The 21,167-nt window shown below is 40.7% G+C and overlaps 1 protein-coding gene across 3 annotated transcripts in view; it reads right to left on the reverse strand.

Annotated features, from left to right (window-relative positions):
- Positions 1 to 549: 549 nt before the first annotated feature.
- ACPP (acid phosphatase, prostate) overlaps positions 550 to 21,167 on the reverse strand; it is a 42,508-nt gene continuing 21,890 nt past the window's right edge. For 2 of the 3 annotated variants that reach the window (XM_014537529.1, XM_005863581.2), the window contains 4 exons: positions 17,970 to 18,052; positions 15,139 to 15,242; positions 13,060 to 13,229; positions 550 to 4,153 (listed from right to left, as the gene is read on the reverse strand). In XM_014537529.1, coding sequence (XP_014393015.1) covers positions 4,035 to 4,153; positions 13,060 to 13,229; positions 15,139 to 15,242; positions 17,970 to 18,052 — 476 coding nt within the window. In that variant the 3' untranslated portion in view covers positions 550 to 4,034. Of the gene's footprint in view, positions 4,154 to 12,412; positions 12,559 to 13,059; positions 13,230 to 15,138; positions 15,243 to 17,969; positions 18,053 to 21,167 lie in introns of those variants that run through there. The other variant, XM_014537528.1, reaches the window with a different exon arrangement.

The raw sequence follows: 21,167 nt of genomic DNA on the forward strand, positions 1-21,167 counted from the left end.
GAGGGAAGTGATTTTCAATCTGAAAAGTTTTATAGCTAGCCAATTGACAGGTAAGAGGACAAAATATAGACATATTTTGTGCTCATGTATCCTTTTAAAATTACGTCAATAAAATTAAAAAAAGAATACAAGAAAGAGGGCAATATGGGTTATATGAGCAGTGAAAGATGTAAAATTTCAGAAAATAAAGGCATAAGTGTAGTTCATAAAATTCATGCTACTCACAGGGGAACAAAGAGCAGATGTTGTTGACAGCACTGCCTCCGATGATTGGAAGTGGGTAGGAAGATCTTTTACTCTGTAGTTTATACTCTTCTATATTATCTGCACTTATTTTGTTTTGAATACAATCACTTGTAATTGTATTAAAATTACTTTAAAAGACACCTTCCCCCCAAATCTGGCAGTACTTATTTTCTAAGCATGATGTCATTTTTTTTCTTAAAATATTTGATAAGAAAAGGAACTTGTCCATTTAGTTTAGGGTAGTTTTAGGAAAAGTGTATTTTCTCTAAAGTATAGTAGGCAAGGCAAGTTTACAAAAAAAAAAACATTTCAGAAAAATCTTTTATTGATTCAGCAAACATGCAAAAATATTAAGAGATAGACATAAAAATTTGACTTTTATTTTTTCACAATAACCTGAAAGTGGATTTTACAAATTATAACAAATACATTCTCTCTGCTTCAAAGGATTGCCATCTAATGGTCTAAAGTGGTACTGTCCAATATGGCAGCCACTGGCCACATGTGGCTATTGAGACTTGATATGTGCCTAGTCCAAATTGAGATGTGTGTGAGGGTGCAACACTCATCAGATTTCAAATATTTAGTATGAAAAAAAACTGTAAAATGTCTCATTAATAAACTTTTAAAATAATGATTATACGTTGAAGTGATAGTTTAGATGCACTGGTTAAATAAATTTTATTATTAGAATTAATTTCATTATTTTTACCTTTTGAAAATTTGAAATCCCATATGTATTTGTGGCTTGCATTATATTTCTATTACTCCTTTAGTGTATATATGTAGCCCTTATTGTTCAAGTAGAGTTTCTAAAAAGAAAGTTTTAAAAGAGAAAACTAACACTTGGGCTTTCACTTACCAAGAAATCCCCCCCCCACCCCCACCGGCTATGAAGAGAGAATCAATGCCAACAATATTAGAACAAGACAGAAAACAGAACATTGAGAGAATAAGGAATGTGATCAGGAAAAAAAAATGCCAGCTTTAATATTAAAAAGTTTTCTTGTTTGAATGACTTCCAGTAAAATGTTTGTCTCTAATGCTGTACTCTTCCAATTATTCTTTTTGAATCATGTTCTCTTAATACTTTCTTTATGCAATACCATTCTAGCTAGGAATATTCTACCTCAGCTTTTCCTTAGAACTTTCCTACATATACATTGCTGATAATTTTTATGGCAGGGAATGTCCCTACATTGATATAGTAATTATTGCAATATTCTAATTCTGCTCAAAGGCCTCTCCAGTGGTTCAAATGTGGGGAATACATTTCAGAGCAGAGCTTATCTCAACCCTAGCAATTGTTTTTCATACAATATTTATCATCGTGTCAACTGGACCCATCTGAAAAAGTCCCTTTTATCAGTAGAGATAATTTCCTATGGAAATTGGATGATTAACTTATTTCCTGAGGAATGTTACAGTACATTTGTGCTCTTTGCTTTATCACTATAGATCATTTGTCACTTCGAATTTTCATTTGTCACATGCGAGTTCTGCCATGAAGTATGAAAAAACAATGACAGCATTGGTCAACAGCATAGTTCTGTGGAAGGTAAAAGTAACAGCTAAGTTGGGAGTGAGAACTTTCTTTACAGCAATCAAGAGATGGTAGAGGAAGAGAACAGGGGGATGTTAAAAATCTCTCAGAACAATAGTAACTAGAGGTCCTTTTAGCTGCTTATGGTAAGAAAAGATATGAAGAAAAGGTGTGAAAGCTTTTACTTTCACATTCTGTCAACCCTGTATAAAATAGTTGTTGGGGCCAAACACCTTAATAAACAATTAGGGATGGACAATTTAGCATCTAGGCCAGAGATTAGCAAACAGTAGGTCTTCCATAGATGTTGGTTGAATGAGTGAGAAAATCCATGACTTGCGGTTCTATTCATACTTCTATTTTAAAGTCTCGTCACTTATTACCATAGGATATTGTGACTTCCCTACTGATATGGCTGGCTACTTTGTGGAGACAGAAATGTGCTCTTTCTTCTTGCTGCTATAGATGTTTTGCCTTTCCCCAAGCTGAGAACGTAGTCAAATCTTGTATTTCTTGCCTATGTGCCTCCTGTGTTCCCACAGAAAGCAGCAGGTGCCTGGCAAGAGAAGACAACTTCTCAGGCTTTTGTTTGTAATAGCCATAGCTCAGTGAGAATTAAGCAGAAATTGAGGATGAGAGGTAAGTGCTTGGAGTTTAACAGTGGAAGCTGTGGAATCCAAGGGGAGAGGAAGGTTTCTGAGACTAAGACTAAAAAATGGGGTAGGGTTCTGGGGGCAGCGGGTTCTATGCTGGTGGGAGATCCCAGCACTGCCTGCAGGTAACACCCCAGTAGGGGACTGGACAATGCCAGGCTGATGAGCTCCAACTGTGTTCACAGCCTTGGGAGTCATGGTACCGATGCCCTACCTTTAGAGCACCACGTGGGAATGGAAAGTGAGCTGATTGGAGACCAGTGTGGACAGCAATCTACTGGACCCTCCCCTGACTCTTTCCACTAGGTACACTCTGGGACTTTTAGGTGAACCCAAGGAGGTGAAGAACGCTACCAATGAAGGAAATCAAATTTTCCACCAACTGGATGGGTGAAGCTCAATGCAGAATATAATTGTTAAGAATAAATTTCAGGCTTACTACAATGGTACCATTCGTGGAAGTGTTTGCTTGGACAATGACCAATCCAGAGTACAAAATGAAAAAACACATTGTTCATAGACCATGAGAACTAGATGTGACTTCTGTGAAGAGTCAGGACTCTTCATTTCTAGATTATGAAGCCAAGGTTTTAGATTTTAAAACATTTGTTCCAACTTGGCCTAAAGCTAGCACGGAGCTGAGGCTCATCATCGGTCATCATCCTTCAATCTACTTTTCTATCTACCTCACCACTTGAGAAATTCAGATCTATTTGCAGCAATTAAAATACATTATCATTTCACAGTGGCTATGAATAGCCCTTATCAAAGTGAAATCTCTTAATTTTAAAATGAAATAAAGAAATCAGATCTTCAAAAATATCGAGCTCTGATGGTTGAGGTAAAAAAAAAAAAAAAAAAAGAAGAAGAACCAGGGGTACGTAGATTTTCTAGTTATTCCCCATGATAAAAATTATGGGGAAAATGATCTGAGCTACAACTAAAATAGTTGATATTACAGTTTCTGATAATCAAATATAGGCATTTTCAATATAGATATGTGTATGTATGTGTTGGCTATCAAACACAGGGTAGGAGTTGCTTTTCCAGAGTGTGTGTGTGTGTGCATTTGTATTAAACCTACTTAGTGGCTGGAAAAAAACACACCACACAACCAAATTTATTAAACCTTCTGATTGGGTCTTATTTTTTTTTAAGAATCATCCTATATAATTCTACTGCTAATCTAATCCCCCCCTTCCATTATCCAGGCCTCTTTAATCTATGTCTTTGCCACACCTTGTAACCTTTTGATCTTTGCAGGCTACAGGTTGATTGGAGTTTGACTTCTTGTTTCTGTCTGGACACCTGTGCCAGAGAATACAACTGTCGCTTGCAGAGAACTTCTTCCTAGCTGAATGAGAAGCCTGCACTGCGATGAGACCGAACCAAGCAACCTGGGCGTTCATTCATCAGTCAGTCCAGCAGCTGTCCCTGGGCCACTCACTGTGAGTTCCTGCTCTAGGCAGACTCAAAAGGAAGAGTGTGGGCAGGGTTGCGCCCACATGGTGAAACTGTCCTTTGAATCCTCTGTCACTGAGAGATGCTGCTTCACAGAAGGTGGGCACGTCCGCCCTTCTTCAGCTGTCTGTTCAAATGTCCCGATAGGAGCCTCTCTGCCAGCAGGGCCCATGGCGGACGAGGGTAAATAGAAGCACCACTAGGATACCAGACACCAGGCAAAAGGCAATGGCAAGGGCGAGCCTTAGGACTGTGGGAAAATAGGAAGAACATTAATGTAAAATTAATGGATTAGAAAAATATGAAGATTACTAATCAATCAGTGTTGATGTCTGCCTTTAAAAAAAATCATGTTTTTATTGATTTCAGACAGAGAGGAAGGGAGAGGGGGAGAGAGATACAAACATCGATCAGTTGCTTACTACATACCCCTACTGGGGACTGAGCCCCCAAATCCGCCATGTGCCCTGACTGGGAATCGAACTTGCAACCCATGGATGCACAGGATGACACCCAACCAACTGAGCCACACCAGCCAGGGCTCTGCCTTAATTGTAAATGTCAGTGGCATTTCTGAAGCAGCCTTGAAATCAGCATAGTGTGGTAAAAAGAGCAATAGACTAGGACTCAGGAGATGACCTAAGTCCCAGTTCCAGTATGATTTTTGACCTTTGTGCCTCAACTCCTCCACTGTAAAGGGAGGGCAATTGACTGAAGTATTTCTCCTCTTCCAGGACTAGCTTTATGTATTTTTCTACAATTAAAATTATTAATTGTCCATGGTCTCGGGGTCAAAGGAATTTCTGAATACTCAACTTCAATCATTAATTGGATTTAAAAGAAATGGAATATCATCTTTCAACATTTGATTTTTGGTAAAATCAAATTGGCTTGCATTATATTTCTATTACTCCTTTAGTGTATATATGTACATATGTATATATGTAGAGAGGAAACCTTGAGCACAGATTGACTATGGCAAGCATTTTTTTAAAAAAGATTATATGTGTATATATGTATATAAGAGAGATAGAAACATCAATGATGAGAGAGAATCATTGATCGGCTGCCTCCTGCATGCCCCGCACTGGGGATCGAGCCTGCAACCCAGGCATGTGCCCTGACTGGGAATCGAACCGTGACCTCCTGGTTCATAGGTCTATGCTCAACCACTGAGCCATGCCAGCTGGGCAAGCATTTTTTAGGATAACTGTGTACTACTGTTAATCTGTACCTTCATTTACACATATCCCTTTGACAGCTGACCATGCATGATACAGATATATGGGGTCGTTTTAAATGAGATGCTCTTCATTATTTCACCTGGAAAGTTATCCTAACCCCACCCACACATACATCCTAGTTAACTATAGTGTGCATGTCATAAATATCTAAATGTATGTCTGACTTTCATTGTAAAAATATGGATTGCCTGTTGGCAAAGGCAATGGGAGAGCAAACATCTCTGATCCTGGAAGCTCTGTCTACAGAACCCTAGTTAGTGAGTGTTCCACGGAACCCAGTTGAAAATCACTTATTTAGCCTAACTTTATCATGTAGAGATGATAAAAATGAGAAGTGGAGAGATTAGATTAGATAATTTGGCTAAGTTAAAGCAGATATTTGAATTTGGGTTGGAATACATAGGATCTTATCAGTCATATCATTTTAAAAGCCATCTATTTACTAATGACTTCCAAATTTAAATCTTCCCCAAACTCAAGACTCATATATCCAACAGTGTCCTCGACATATGCCCTTGGACATCTAGTAGGCACTCCAAAACTGCACTCCCAACCTCTACTCACCCCTACCCCCAACATCCTGCCAAATCTGTTCCTCCTGCAGCCTCCCCACTTCAGTTGATGGAAACCTCCTTCTCCTAGTGTTGCACTCCAAAACTCTTGGAGTCTTCCTTAACTCTTTCTCTCACATCCTATACCCAACCAGTCAGGAAATCCTGTTCTTTCTATAAAAAACTATCTGGAACCCAATGATTTCTCCCCTTCTCTGCCACTATCCTGCTTTGAGCCACCATCATTGGGGGGAAGGTGCGGGGGGGTGGATTACTACAATGCCCTCCTGTCTTGCTCCTTAGCTTCTATCCTTTCTTCCCTACAATCAGTCTGTTTTTAACCCAGCAGCCAAATGACTTCAAGTCAAATCAGCGTACTCTACTTAAAGTCTACAGTGAATGCTCCTCTCACAGGAATGAAAGCCCAAGCCCTGATTAAAACAGTTGATGAGACTCTTCATCACCTGGCTTTTTAACCTCTTGGATTTCCTCTCCTGTCCCTCTCCTTCCACTCTTTTGGCCACACAGGCCTTCTTGTCCATCCTCAAACATGCCAGGCACACTCCCCCTTACAGCCTTTGCTATATTGTTATCATTGTCTGGATGCTCTTTTCACATATCTCTGCATCAGGCCACTGCATCACCTTCTTTCTCAAATCTCATCTTCACATGGAGGAGTTTCATTCAAAGGTGCAATCTATATGTCCTCTCCCCAGATCCATTTCCAGTCTGGTGTTAATGATCTTCACTTTCTTACCATGTTTATTACTTATTGTCCATCCTTTTTCCCTCTCTAATAGAATGTATGCTTCACGAAGGCAGACAGTTTTGTCTCTTTTGTTCATGAATGTATCTAATGCACTTACAACAGTACCTGCCCCATAGCAAGTGCTCAATAAATATTTGTGGAATGAATCGATGATCTAGAACTCCTGGGTTCCTTACTATTAGTCCAGTGCTTTTCTTATGATGTCAGGAATTCTCTTAGCAACATGAGAAGGTGAATATTAATAAAATTAGAACCTGGGAGTTGGGTGCCATTAGCATTGAGGATGGAGTTAATGTCAAGTTGGAGGGAACTAAATGGAATTGAAGAAGGAAGGAAAGGACTAAATGGAAATGAGGAAGGCAGAGACTAACGATTCTTAAAAATAATGTCCATGACTGTCTGTATTTGGAAATTATTTTTTTAAGTATATTTTTATTGATTTCAGGGAGGAATGGAAAGGGAGAGAGAGATAGAAACATCAATGATGAGAATCTTTGATTGGATTCCTCACCCCCCACTGGGGATTGAGCCCACAACCTGGGCATATGCCCTGACTGGGAATTGAACTGTGACCTCCTGGTTCATAGGTCGACACTCAACCACTGAGCCAGGGCAGAAATCATTTTCAGTGATTTTTTTGGCTATGTTGTCATTGTGGTTCAATGAAATAGGTGTTTCCTCTTTCCTTCCTTCATGCCTCCCTAGGCATGCAGAGAGCACACACTATATGCCAGACCAGCTGTGTGTTAGGTTCTGGGGTTCTATGATCCCTCCTCTTGAGGAGATTCAATACCAGTGGAATAATCAGATAGATAATTATGAGTTAGTGTGATACATAGTAAAATAGAGTTGTAAATATATGCCTGTCTTGCAATTGACACAAGGTATTCTATTTGGAAGAGAAAGAGTTTGGAAAGTCTTCTGAGAAAATGATAAGATCTGAACGGGCCTGTGTGGTAAATAAGATTTTGCCAGGAGATAGAATGAATAGCTCAAGAGTATGTTTGGGAAAATAATAAGCAGTTGCATGTGACTGGAGTATAGGTTATGGTGAGGTGAGACCAGATATGTAGGTTGGGATCCAGGTTTTGGAAGGTCTGCTTTGCCGTGGTGCAAATGGAAATTATTAACAATTATTACATATGGAAGTGACATGGCCCAATTTGTGTTTTAAAAAACCCCAAAACTGCCTGGCTCAGTTAGGGCTTGTTTAATTCTATCTCCCTCTCCTCTTGCCTGCTTCCCCACCTCCCTGCCCAGATCTACAAGCCACAGGAGACAATTGTCTTGTATTGCTGCTGTTTCCTCAGCAAACTTAATGCCTGCTACATAGGGACATACTGAGTACATAAATAGGGATTCAATAAATATCTATTACTTATTAAATATTCATGTACTTTGACCCACTAATCCCATTTTTTGGAATTTTCCCTAAGGAAATGGTGCACAAGACAGTGTGGGATGGAAAGGAACTTTGATATAATAGAAATACGATGTTGGAAAGTGTTAGGCTTGAATTTGGACCCTACCACTTGTGGCATGTGATTTTCTGAGGTTCGGTATTTTTCTCTGCATAATGGGGATATGTGAAGTTGTCAGGGGAAGGAAAAGAGGCTGCTGAATTAGGCACTGATGGCTTTCAAAAAGGAAGTTTCAAAAAACATGAAGGATCGGGGTGTGTATGGGAGGCAACCAGTTGATGTTTCTCACATTGATGTTTCTCTCTAAAAATCAATAAACATATCCTTGGGTGAGGATTAATAACATGAAGGAAGGTTGATCATTTTTCAAAATAGTTCAGGAGAGGAAGATGAGGAAATAGAGTTAGAGAGTGCAAATTACTCGTTTGAGAAAATTAAGATGGAAGAGAATGAGATAGAACAGGCACTGGAGGGCATTCTCTGATGAGAAGATTTGGTTGTTTTCATCGTAGAAGGGATGGAGCCTTCTATGGAACAAAATGAAGCTAAGAGACTCATTGAGGTCCAAGGAAACTGAAGTGTTGGGGAACCATATGAACAGGGGAAGGAATTAGGTTACTCAAGGAGGAACATGTTTTCAGAGGGACAGCAGTAAAGGCAGGTTCAAGCTACTGAGATATTTTGAGATAGTGACAGAAGTTAAAAGGGCTTTCAATGGATTATCTTGGTCTTCTTAGACATATGAGAATTTAAAAAGCCAAGATAGAATTAGAAATTTCAGAAAAACACACACAACACAATGCCTTTCTGTAGAAAACAGGAAAAGAGTCCCATAAGGGTGAATCCCTTTACCAAGCAGGGTTGAAAGATCCAGCTGCGGTTGGAATAGAAATTTCAACACTCATAGTTTGAAATGGTGACAACAGCCTTAAGCTTCACTCAGCAGATCAGAATGGAGAAACTGTGTGTTTGATCTGATGTAGGGTTGGATATTGGTAGGATGGGCAGAATATGAGGTGGGGCATTGTTAGGACTGTCCAAATTGCTTAGATTGAGGGCAGAAGTGGAAATGAGGTGTGAGTTGGTATATACCAAAGCAAGTTTCCAATGTCTTCTTATGAATGATGAGACATGTCTTGGGAAAACTGATGATAATGGCAACGAGGATGGGAAAAAAATATTACAATCAGATGGCCTAATTTCTGAGGTAGGAAAAGTGCTGGGATGGGTATCATTGAACAGGTCTCTAAACAGCAATGGGGGAATAAGAGAATAACAAGGTGACTATGCTGAAATAAGAGGTCAAATAACACAGACATGTTGATCTATGCATATGTATATATAGTCCATGACTGCATCTTTATCGGGCAGTCACATTTGAGGCTCATTCATAGCTTTCCTCTATTTATTAAACAACTGAGTGCAGGCTTCTGACATCTGGGTCCGGCCATGAGGAAGCTAGGCTAGGTATGGACGGCTGAACATTTATTCAATTAGCAAATATTGGTTGAAGGTACCAGATTCTAGGCATTGTAGACTGCCTGGAGATTCAAGGAGGAAAAAAGTATGGATCCTGCCTTCAAGGCTCATGGTTGACTTTCGGGCATGTGTATATGTGCTATAGAGTCTCAACTTCTCAAGTATTATTAGGGGACACAGGAACTGCCTACCAGTGAATCTCCTTCCTGTGAAATAACTGGAGTGGAGATTGAGGTAAGGGTTCGGAGAGTGCTAGTGAAGATCTGATTGTGTTAGTAAAATTTGGGAATTAACAAAGCATTTTCTAAAAAAGAATTTTTTTTTTTAAGTAACACAGTATGGAACTTAGACTTATCATGAATTTTCCAGCAAAGGCTCTGGTTAATTTAATTGATGTGAGAATTAAATTAATTGGGTCTACTAGCTGAAAACACTGCCTGCAGGTATGAGTAGGATTTCATGGGTAGAAATGCCCTCAGGAGTAGGGTTGCCAGGCATTCTGTATATCTAGAACATGTCCTTATTTAGTGACATTGTCCTGCTTCCTGCATTGGGCTTCTCAGAACAGCCTAAATGTCCTTAATTTGGCCTTTTAAATATATATATATTATAAAAATTCAGTTACTAGAACTATTAATTATATTTATCTTGGCATCTTGTACTTTTATTTGCTAAATTTGGATGCCCTATTAAGGAGCCATTCAACCCCTACACTCTTTGGTGCTTCACCTTGCTCTCCAGTGTCTCGTCAAAGCAAGTGACCACCAGCCCAACGGACACTCCCAGTCCCAGAAATTTCCTAACACAGACACAATCTGTCTTCCTGAAATGTTTCCCTGCTGCCCTTACCATCACTGTTTGAGGCCCTATAGAACAAATGCAATCCTTTTTTACTTAAAGAAGTTCAAATATTAAATTCACTTTGTTGGAGACCACCTCATGTCATAGACTCTTAACAAGCTTTCTATGAGCTAAAACCAGTTGTGTGCTGGTAACTGGATCTCATAAAACAAAAATAAAAAAACCAATAACACACTGATCTGTGGCATATGCTGATTTCTGTGGTGAAAATGCTCCAGCTGTGACACCATGGCCAACTTCAAACCACCAAAATGAAGTCGTTGAATCATAGTTGGTGAGCAATGCACACGCTCCTCTCTTGATCTGCTTGAACACACCAGTCCCTGAGTTTTCTTCTTCTTAACATATTTTGCTGCTTAATTATATTTCATCCTATGTGGATCTTGAATTGTTGATAGTGGTGTTTTGAGGAAAATATTTACAAACATACTACAGGTATGATAAGATTTGATAAGAGATGACAGATTAGCTGTGGAGGATGAAGGAGAGGGTGGGGTCAAAAAACACTCCCAGGTTACTTGGTATTGCTGCCAGTCAAGATGGATTCTAAGAGTAGGTTCAGGGAGGAAAGGTAACTAATGCATACACTCACTGAGCGAATGTTCATTGAGCCAATCCATGCCAGGCATAGGCACTTCTAGGTGCCCAGGGCAGATATAGCAGAGAACAAAATAGAATCCTGGGTATTGTGGAGATGACATTTTATTTCTTTAGAACTGGCCCCTTAGGAATCTTCTGGGGAGTAACTCCCCTATCCATTCCAGCTTCCAGCCACTAGGACATTTGATATATGCCTTTCAAGTACCTTGTACCACATTATTAGAAACCCCCATCCACACTGATTTCAGATGGGTCAGTTGTCACTTCCTGCAAGAAGCCTCCCTGACATTCCTTACTACCTCCCTCCCTCGAAATCCAGGTAGCTCTTGTTCCCATAGCAACCCTTGTAGTCATAAGACATAAACCCTAGTTATTTTGTGTAATAAGTATCTCTTTAATTCCTACTACATCATAAATTGCCCAAGGATGTTTTCTTAGCAAGTTTTATCCTAAATAGATGAAGCAGAGCCATCCATCAGCTTAGCCTTTATCTGAAGTAGTCAAGTCCAAACTAAATATATTTTCAATGAATAATGTTAATGTAAGCCAGTCAAATAATTTTACTTTATATATTTTTCCTCCTGTTACATTAAAATAAAGCCACAAAACAAAAAAAGTCCCTAAAATCTGTCCTTCGGGAATTTTATTATAATTAAACACACACACTTTTCATCATCCATTATAAAAATGTAATGGTTATTGAACTTCCTAACAACGACTTTATTCACTATTTTACACTTGGCTCACTTCTGGAGGAAAGTTACATGCATGGAGGAGAAAGAATAATTAGATGATATCCCCAAAGCCACATATTTACTTGGGAAAGAAATCATGCAAATAAGTATGTGAATCAATATCTTGTGTCAGTCATCCCATGGCCAACTGGGAGGGGGAACAGCCTAGCTCTAGACTCTGGTGCCCAGTAGAAACCATCTCTAGAAACCATTTCATCTTTAGCAGTAAGCATGGCATAGCACGCTGTTCTCTAGATGCATTGCATCTACCACGTGGCAAATCTACAGGACTCCAAAGTGTCATCATTTGAACATGATTTCTTCTTACATAAGTGAGTAGTTTCAGCAGGACCTGTGGGTGCTTAGGTTTTTTGCAGAAACCAGGACCAAAGCCTTACACGTCGCTTTTGTCATCAGAACAGGTATCACAGCCACACTTTCAATATTCCAGTAAGCTTAGATCTTGGAGGCATTCAAGACATTCTGGCATTTCTAATTTTGTTCCAGTTTGAAACTGCGTCATCATGCTTCCTCTCTTATATCAACTCCACATGCAACATGTCTTACCATGGAGCTTTGAGAGCAACTCCACTCTGCAGGGCTCTCATCTTGATGTGCTGGGCCTGAGTATCTTGTTCTCATCAAATTACTTATTTGCTATGATATATATATATACATATACATATGCATTATGTACAGCAAAGTTTGCTGGGGCCTGAGTACTTGTTCTCATCAAATTACTTATTTGCTATGATATATATATATACATATACATATGCATTATGTACAGCAAAGTTTGCTGGCAAGATTGCTTTTGGTTCCATCAAAAGTAACATGAATTTTCCCGTGCCAAAGGATACAAAGAGTATTTATTTTTCAGCTCTGCCACCCAATACGTTTTTACAGAAACATTGAAAGATAGGATCAGTTTCCTGGTGTAGATTACTTCTCCAGATCTCTCTACTGTAGCTCATTTCTTTGCTTCTTGTGAGAAGGCTGGAAGTAATGGGTAAGTTGGTTCTTTGCCCATTAGCCTAGGATTAAAGTCTTCCCGTCTTTGCTGTCACCGAGATTTGTTTGAAACCTTTTCCACTTCAGACACTTAAAGAACAGCCTCATTTAATTCTGCTTAAATAAAATCTTGAAATCTTTAAACAACAAAAGGTCCTATGTGGTCAATCATGTAGCTCATGGGAGCTCCAGGAATTTTGATTGAAGTCTTATCTCTGGTTATATGTAGGCATTGATGCCCTTTTATATTAACACTGAGATAAATCAAGTCAAGGTTTATGGCAAGTGGCAAGGGCAGGTAGAGAGGTAGGAGTTGCCTGAAATTGGGGTCCCTGAAACATATGATTATCACCAAAAACCGGTTTCTTTTAAATCTGGGGGATAATGGTCATGTTATATTCTCAAAGCACCGTCCACCCTAAGGAAGGGCATTCTGCCCTTTCTGCAGGGCTCTGCGTGCACCCTAATCCCCAATGTCCTTAGTACCTTGATGTTTGCTCGTGATTCTACACTCCGTGGACCAGTCTTCGGGGATCACAGGGGCAACCAGCTCAGCAAACTTCGTCAGTGGGCAGCTGGGGGTGCAGCCTGGCAGCGTGAGGGGATATGGCTCATGGTGAGTCTCATTCCGATAGTACATCTCCACGAAGTACTCCCTGGTGGAGGAAGGTAGAGGAGAGAGCTCTGTTAGTTTTGTATTGTTGAACTGCCATGAATTTCTTTCTACTTAGCCTGTAACCCACCAGCTGAGGGACTAGTAGAAAAATGTATGGGAATAAGTAGATTTTAACTAATTTAGGGGTAAGAATGGGAAGACAGTGGAGGTGGGCCAGATCAAGAGGGTGGAAATGGGGGAAGGGGGTTGGTTTGTTAGATGACCAGGGGCATAGGAGATAGAGAACAGAATACTTGATCAGAGAAGAAGCTGAAAGGCCGTGGTTGGAGGAGTTGGGGGTGATTTGATGAGCCTTTGAGTAAGAATTGGGGTGGGATATAGGGGTTCCTTTCTCCTATTTTTTTTCTTCTATGCTTCTCATTTGCTCCTTCCTTTTCTCTCTTTTCATCCCTCAGTATTTTTCAGTCTTTCCTCTGAATGAATGAATCCATCTCCCCTCTCCTTAACCAGGTCATAAACATGGAACTGAATAATACATAACATATGTGTTTGAACACAGCAAAGACTTTATCAAAATTATACCTTAGAAAGACGAAGTGAGGATTTATATTCAAATCCTTACATTCTCTCATATTAAAGAGGGTTCTCTCCATATTTGTTTTCAAAAAACAGTGTACTTTTTGGGGAAGGTGCATTGTCCTAAACCAATCTCAGTAGAGCTAGTATGAAGTGCTTGTGAAAGTCATTTGCCAAAGAGGCCGGAGAGAAATTCAAATAGGATTTAGTGATTTCTTTTTTCTTTGGGAGCAGGGTATAATAACCTCACAATTGCACATTTGGATGTTGTTATAAACAAGCCTTTAAACATTACTTTAAAAAGCCATATAAACAAATATGTAATCACTTATAAGTTTTTAAAAACGTCCCTAATATTATGGGAATGAGTACTTTTATTGGGGACAACTTTTCCAGTGACAGCATTTTTATCTGAAGATGATATGGCAGTCCTGTTCGGTTTGACTCAGTTGCTTGAGCTTCGTCCCGTGCAATGAAAGGTCACTGGTTCAATTCCTAGTTAGGGCAAATGCCCAGTTATTGGGTCCAGTACCCATCAGAATACATACAGGAGGCAGCCAATCAATACTTTCCTCTCTCTCTCTCCCTCTCTTTTCCTTTCTCTAAAATCAATAAAAACATATTTAAAAAATAGTTTTTTTTAAAAAAGATGATATGGCAAAGATGACCCAAAGTCATTCAAAATTTGTGATTCTCTTTCCATAGAACGGAGTTAAAGCTGAGGAGTGACTACATTTCCCAGACCCCCTTGCACCTCAGTTGGACCAAGTGACTAATTTTAGCCAGTAGAATGTAAGTAGAAGTGATACGTTCCCCTTCTGGCTGAGGTGATTCATAAGCAGGTTGCTTTCTCCACCCTCTTGATCCTTTCTGCAAGCTGCCTGCAGATGAGCCCAGCACCCTTAAAAACTGTAGGTCCAAAAGATGGAACCCTGGGTCCCTGAATCACCCTGTGGCTCCTACTGACTAGGAACATCTACACTGAACTGTCAGATGAATGATTGAGAAATAAATCTCCATTGGATTAAGTAAGCCTCTGAGAATTCAAGGTTCATTTCTACAGCAGCCAAAATTACTCTTATTAGTTACTAGAGCTGGTAAACAGTTTTAGGGGATTCAAAATGGGCTCTCGTGGTGAAGACAAGTTAAGATGCAAACAGAAGTTTGGATATAATTGTTTGATAAAATGTGAATGGCACACAATATTTTTAATTTAGTGAATTATTTAATGTAGTATATGATTTTTAAGTTTATGTACCTAACTGAAAATTAAATATCTTAAGAATACAGTTAATCTAACAATAGCAATAATAATAAAAAAAACTTCAGGTCCAATGATATTAATTTTGAAAAGCACCTCTTTAGACACTTACCCCTTCTCAAGGTACAATTCCATTAAGTGGCAGGAAGCGTAGGGAGGAAGGATTCCATTGAAAACATCTAGCGCCATCTGTAGGCCACTTACAGTAGTGTCATGCTGCAGAGATTGGAAATAAATCACTTTTTAATCTTTACCTCGGTTTCAGATTTACATTCAATAGGTATATATTCAGCATTTGTAAAGCACCATGATGGTTTGTGATTCAATTAAATTCCCCATACCCCTAGTGACTTTAGACGTAGAGAGGAGAAGAACTAATTTTGGTTGAGCATCTGCTGTGTGCTAGGCAGTCAGATTTGCATACACATCACTACGTCCAATTAAAAGATGAAGAAACAGACCCAAGAAAAATTAAGTAGCTCACTTACTGTCACATAATCCCCCAAAGAAAGGAAGCACATTTAAGCCAAGTCTTCTGATTTTCCCCCCATGCCTTTTCCCAGAGGCATCTCTCTTTTAGCTTGTGTCATTTTCATTAAAATTTTAAAGTACTTTGGAACATGTTAATGCTAGATTATTTTTGTGTATAGAATGATCTGGGGTTTTAAAATTGGAGAGGAATATATGAGGTTATAAATGTTTAAGGAGAACAAAATATAAGGAAGTAGAGTGTATAGCTTAAAAATAATATACTTTGGAACATATTAATGCTAGATTCTTTTTGTGTATAGAATGATCTGGGGTTTTAGAGGAATTGGAGAGGAATATATGAGGTCATAAATGTTTAAGGAGAATAAAATATAAGGAAGTAGAGTGTATAGCTTAAAAATAATTGTTCAGCCCAGCCAGCATGGCTTAGTGGTTGAGCGTCAACCTATGAACCAGGAGGTCATGGTTAGATTCCCAGTGAGGGCACATGTCTGAGTTGTGGGCTTGATTCCCAGTGTGGGGTGTGTCAGAGGCAGCTGATCAATGATTCTCTCTCATCATTGATTTTTATATCTTTCTCTTTCTCTCCCTCCATCTCAGAGAACAATAAAAAGATATATTTTAAAAAATAATTGTTCTTTCCTAGCTGGTTTGGCTCAATGGATAGAGTGTTGGCCTGCAGACTGAAGGGTCTCAGGTTCAATTCTGGCCAAGGGCACATGCCTGGGTTACGGGCTCGATCCCCAGTAGGGGCCGTGCAGGAGGCAGTTAATCAGTGATTCTCTCTCATCATTGATGTTTCTGTCTCTCTCTCCCTCTCCCTTCCTCTCTAAAATCAATAAAATATATATTTTTTAAAAAGACAAAAAAAATTGTTCAATGTTTATCCCAGAATGGCTGAGAGGCATAGGGGACTGGTTTTGTCACTGATTAGCTATCTAATTCTATGAAATCTTCAACTTCCATATCTGCCAAGTGGGTATAACATTTGTTTGCCTAAGCTATATTGCAGTGTAGACATATTCAAAAAGGGGTTAGAACTGGTTTACTAGAGAAAGAAATGGATTATAGATATGTGATGTCCCAGAAATCACACAACTTAGGACTGGAAACCAGATTAAAAGCTAGGGAAACTTGTGCAACTGACTTTCCAGGCCTGCCTCTCTCCAGGGAGCACTACAGAGCACTTTCTCTGGTCTATGCCGTCTAGAACCCCTGATGATAAGCAGAGTTCCCTGTATCTTCAATCACCTCTTCCGTCTTTGTGCAGAATGAAAGCGTGGCTTTCTCTAGCCACACCACATCTGCAAGATCCTCTGTCATGGAGATGGTGGGTGGAAGACTGAGTCAGCATACTATGTCCAGTTTCCCTGCTCGTCCCAGACTCCATGGATGGGCATTTCAGGGCATAGTCCCTGCAAACTCCGCTCCACCTGTGTCTCTTCCCCTGTCTCTCCTGCTCCAAGGAGGAAGTCTTCTCCCAGATCTCTCTCTTTTCTTTCTGTACCCAAATGCAGCTCTCACTTCAAGTTTCAACTCTCTTTCCCTTTCCCTCTTCTACCTGTCCATTTGCCATCTGGAGTTTTCAACTTGGATGCCCCCCCCTGGAATTTCAAACCCAGTTGTCTAATTGGTACATTCATCTGGCCTAAAACTACTTCTGTTAATGGTTTCATCTTCCTCCCAGTTATCGAGGTTTGAAACATTGCCTTTTCCTTCCACATCATTGCCTTCCACCCACATTCCAGTCCATCACCAAGTCCTGCACTCAGCTTCTCCTCTCCTGTTGATGCCCTGGTTTGGAAAAGTGAGTGCTTGTCTTCGAGGCACCAAAGCACTGGCTTGATGGCATTTCTATACTATTCTGTATGGTGTTTCTGTATATACTCATCTGGTCAGTGTTAGATTGCAAATTCCTCAAATGCCAGAATTATGTATTTAATTTTAAAAGCTTTGAACAGGTGTTTACCACCTACTGGGTAATATGGAAATGATGATCAAGAGAAGGCCCTGCCCTGGCTGGTGTTATAGATATGTGACGTCCCAGAATTACTGGGTAATAAGAAAATGATGATCAAGAGAAGGCCCTGCCCTGGCTGGTGTTATAGATATGTGTCCCAGAATCACACAAGTTAGAACTGGAAACCAGATTAGAAACTAAGGGTAACTTGTGCAACTGACTTTTCCGTTGGTTGGGGCATGGTCCTGTGCACTGAATGGTTGTCCCTTTGCTTCCTGATCAGGGCACATGCCTGGATTGTGGGTTTGATCCCCAGTTAGGGGGCGTGCAGGAGGCAGCTGGATGTTTCACTCTCACATGGATGTTTCTCTCTCCCTCTCCTTTCCCCTCTCTCTAAAAAGCAATAAAAAATATTTTATAAAAAATGAGGGCCCCGCCTTCAAGAGATCACACACCTGAACAAGTGGAGGTTGAGTGGAGACAAAAATACTTACTGCAGAATACATGATAAGTTTTCTGTGGTTCCATGGTTGAGTTGCTGTCTTTATATGATTGAGGATTTCACCGACCAGGACACCTAAAAGAAGATAGAGCAACTGTGGAGCTGGACCAAACATGGGCTTCTATTTTAGTTAATAAGCTTTCAGTTAATTCATACTTAGTGATTCTCTCTGCCGTGATTCTCAAGACTTAAGAAGAGAGGAAAAGAACTCATTTCGGTTGAGCATCTGCCGTGGGCTAGCCGTGTGATTTACGTGCATTATTTTACTGAATTCTGACTTGTGCAATTGACTGTGTAAGTTAGGAGGCTGAGCAATGTGGAAGGTATTTCAGACGGCTTTTTCCCAGACAGTTGTTAGCCAATGCTCCCCTCCAGGGCAGGCCTGAAGTGACTGCATGGTGTGTACTTCTCTGTCTTCGCCTCTCTTGCTTCCACTCTCTGGCAGTCAGGCCTGTTGGAGACCATGGGAGAAAGCAGCTCTCTGGTCGTCTGTCCAGTTCATGGACTGATTCCTGCGGACCATTTCTGTAGGTTCCCTGGGTGTCACTATTAGAGGGGCATGCAGCATCTTTAGCTTCATGTGTCTTCATAGCTGAGAGATTCTGCCCTTCATACCTGGTAGTTGTGGCTCCCGCGGTGGTGAAAGGCGGATGCACAACTCGGTCTCCATCCTGTTTTCAGACGCTGAAGGCTGAGGGTCCCTTGTGGTGCCAGGTGCTGTTTGGGGAGCATGTTGCCTCAGGGATTCCACCATCATCACCTGAAGACCCCTTGTGTCTCTGTTGGTGGTCTCTCTACTCTATTACACATGTGCTCGCTTGTCTTAAGAATGAGCAGTTTTTGCTTTTTTTTTTTTTTTTTGGAATGAGCAGGACATCGATGTTAATAGACACATACTGAGCAGCTTCAATGGGCCAGATGCTTTGCTAGGTGAATCACACATTTCCTGTCCTCAGAAAGCTCATAAAATAGTCAGAAGATACTTTATTGGTCTGTATACCAATAAGCACAATAAAGGATAATTATGGGGTGGGAGGAGGTGACCTGCTTTCTGTAGATGCTGGGACTTTTTTGATTAAAAATGGAGGAAGCTGGCCAGGCCAGTATGGCTGAACATTGACCCAGGGTCGATTCTGGCCAGGGCACATGCCCACATTGCGGGCTTGATCCCTAGTGGGGGGCGTGCAAAAGGCAGTCAATCAATGATTCTCTCTTACCACTGATGTCTCTATTTCTCTCCCTCTCTCCTTTCCTCTCTCTGAAATCAATAAAAACATATTTAAAAAATCAAAAACAAAAACAAAATGGAAGCAGCTGGATACTACATTTCCAACAGGCCTACATCTTTCTGTCCCAGGGAAGGTTGCCTTCAGGGAGCCCTTAAGAACTTCAGTTTTATCTTCATGCCACATCAGTACTAAACCCTGGAGCCAAGCTTCTGTGAGTCATGACAGCCATCTTCCATCAACTTGTCCCTTGTTAGCAGGTGCCTTTGCAGCAGGCTTCAGCGCTGATAATGGGATGCTATTAGCTCTTGGCCGGGAGTGATTGTACACCTGTTCTTCGGAGAAACTAGGGGGAACTATCACAAATATCCCCAGGTTCTGGCATCCTAGTGATGATGTCTTATAGGAGGGGAAACTGAGACTCAGGGAGGTTCAGAGACCTGTCCAAGATTACACAACTCTGAGCAGACAGGCTGAGCTTCTCTGAACCCAGCATGTCCTACTTCACAACCCTTGCTCTTAGTCATTAGACCATGCTGCAATATAAGCTAGCTGCTGAGTTCCCCATTGCGTCATTTATTGAATCTGCATAAACTAGACAAAATGCCATTGTTTGAAAGACATAAACGCCACTTCCCTCACTCTTGGGCCACAGCACGGATTGGCACACTTTTTCTGAAAAGGGCCAGATAGTAGATGTTTTAGGCCTTGTGGGCCATAGGGTCTGTCGTAGCTGTTCACTCTTGGGTGGAAGCACAAAGGCAGCCATAGGCATGACCAGAGAACGAGTGTGGCTGGGTTTCAATAACATTTTATTTACCAAAAAATAGTCAGTGGGCTGGATTTGGACTACAGGGTGTGGTTTGCCAATCCCTGATCTAGAGCACACAAAGATTTCCATCAATATGAGTATGACCAGCCAAATATTTCTAAGCGAACTGTAAGGATTTTCTTGGTGTGTGTGTAGCAAGGTGAGTTGAGGGTGTATATTACCCAACAGTGTCACCCCCGAAACCAACTGACAGAACAAAAAGTTTTGGCAGAGGTCCGAAGCTGCTGCTCAACGTCCTGATGTTCCCATGTGACTCTGTCACCCAGACAATACCTGTTTTCTCTGCAGGGTGGCGTCCAGTCACTTCATCATTCAACAAGCACGCAGCTGACAAGTCTCCCTTGCCTAGCCAGATCGGAACAATAGGCTGAGCTAGTGTTTTGGCAGGTATCACTCAGGAAACAATTTCCTGGCTTATCAACAGCACCGGACTTCCTCCAGAAAATGCAGATTCTGATTCAGCTGGTTTGAGGTGGGGCCTGAGATTTTGCATTGCTAGCCCCATGATAGGTGATGTTGCTGGTCCTTGGACTGCATTTTCAGCAAGGGGCTGAACTCCTGAGCCCATGACTAGGTTGGAGGAAAGAAATCAAGAGTCCTGCCTCTACCATCTAATGGGACTTGGTATTAAGTCATAATGCTGGCACCTGGGGGCCCATGTATGAGGCCTGGTGCTTATATAGCCAATGAGGCCCAACTTTCACCCTCTGCATCGTATCATTATTTAGTGCATAGGATGAAGCTGTTTCCTGGGCTCTGTCCTTTATAGACAGTCTGTATCCTGCCTGCTGATTTCCTCCAATATACCAGATCCTATCAAAGACTCATCTCTGGATGCTCTCCCTTCCCAAAAGGCTGGATCTTGCTGCCCATACCCTTAGCATGGAGTAAGAACTTGTATATTTCTACCATGTCTGCCTCTGTGCCATGCAATCAAGTCTTCTGTGACAGTAGGCCTGCAACTTCCTCACATCACTAATGACCATTGTCCTAAGCATTTGCCACAAGCTATTTTGTACGCCTCATATGGAGTACATGCCTCATTAGCTGCTCTTCTGGTTATAGCTTCCATCACTCTTTTTTGGTAGCTATAATTGACTCCTCTTCTGGCTGGTGATTTGCATTCTTTCTC

Source organism: Myotis brandtii, unplaced genomic scaffold (genome assembly GCF_000412655.1).
Source record: "Myotis brandtii unplaced genomic scaffold, ASM41265v1 scaffold18, whole genome shotgun sequence".
In the NCBI taxonomy this organism is placed as follows: domain Eukaryota; kingdom Metazoa; phylum Chordata; class Mammalia; order Chiroptera; family Vespertilionidae; genus Myotis; species Myotis brandtii.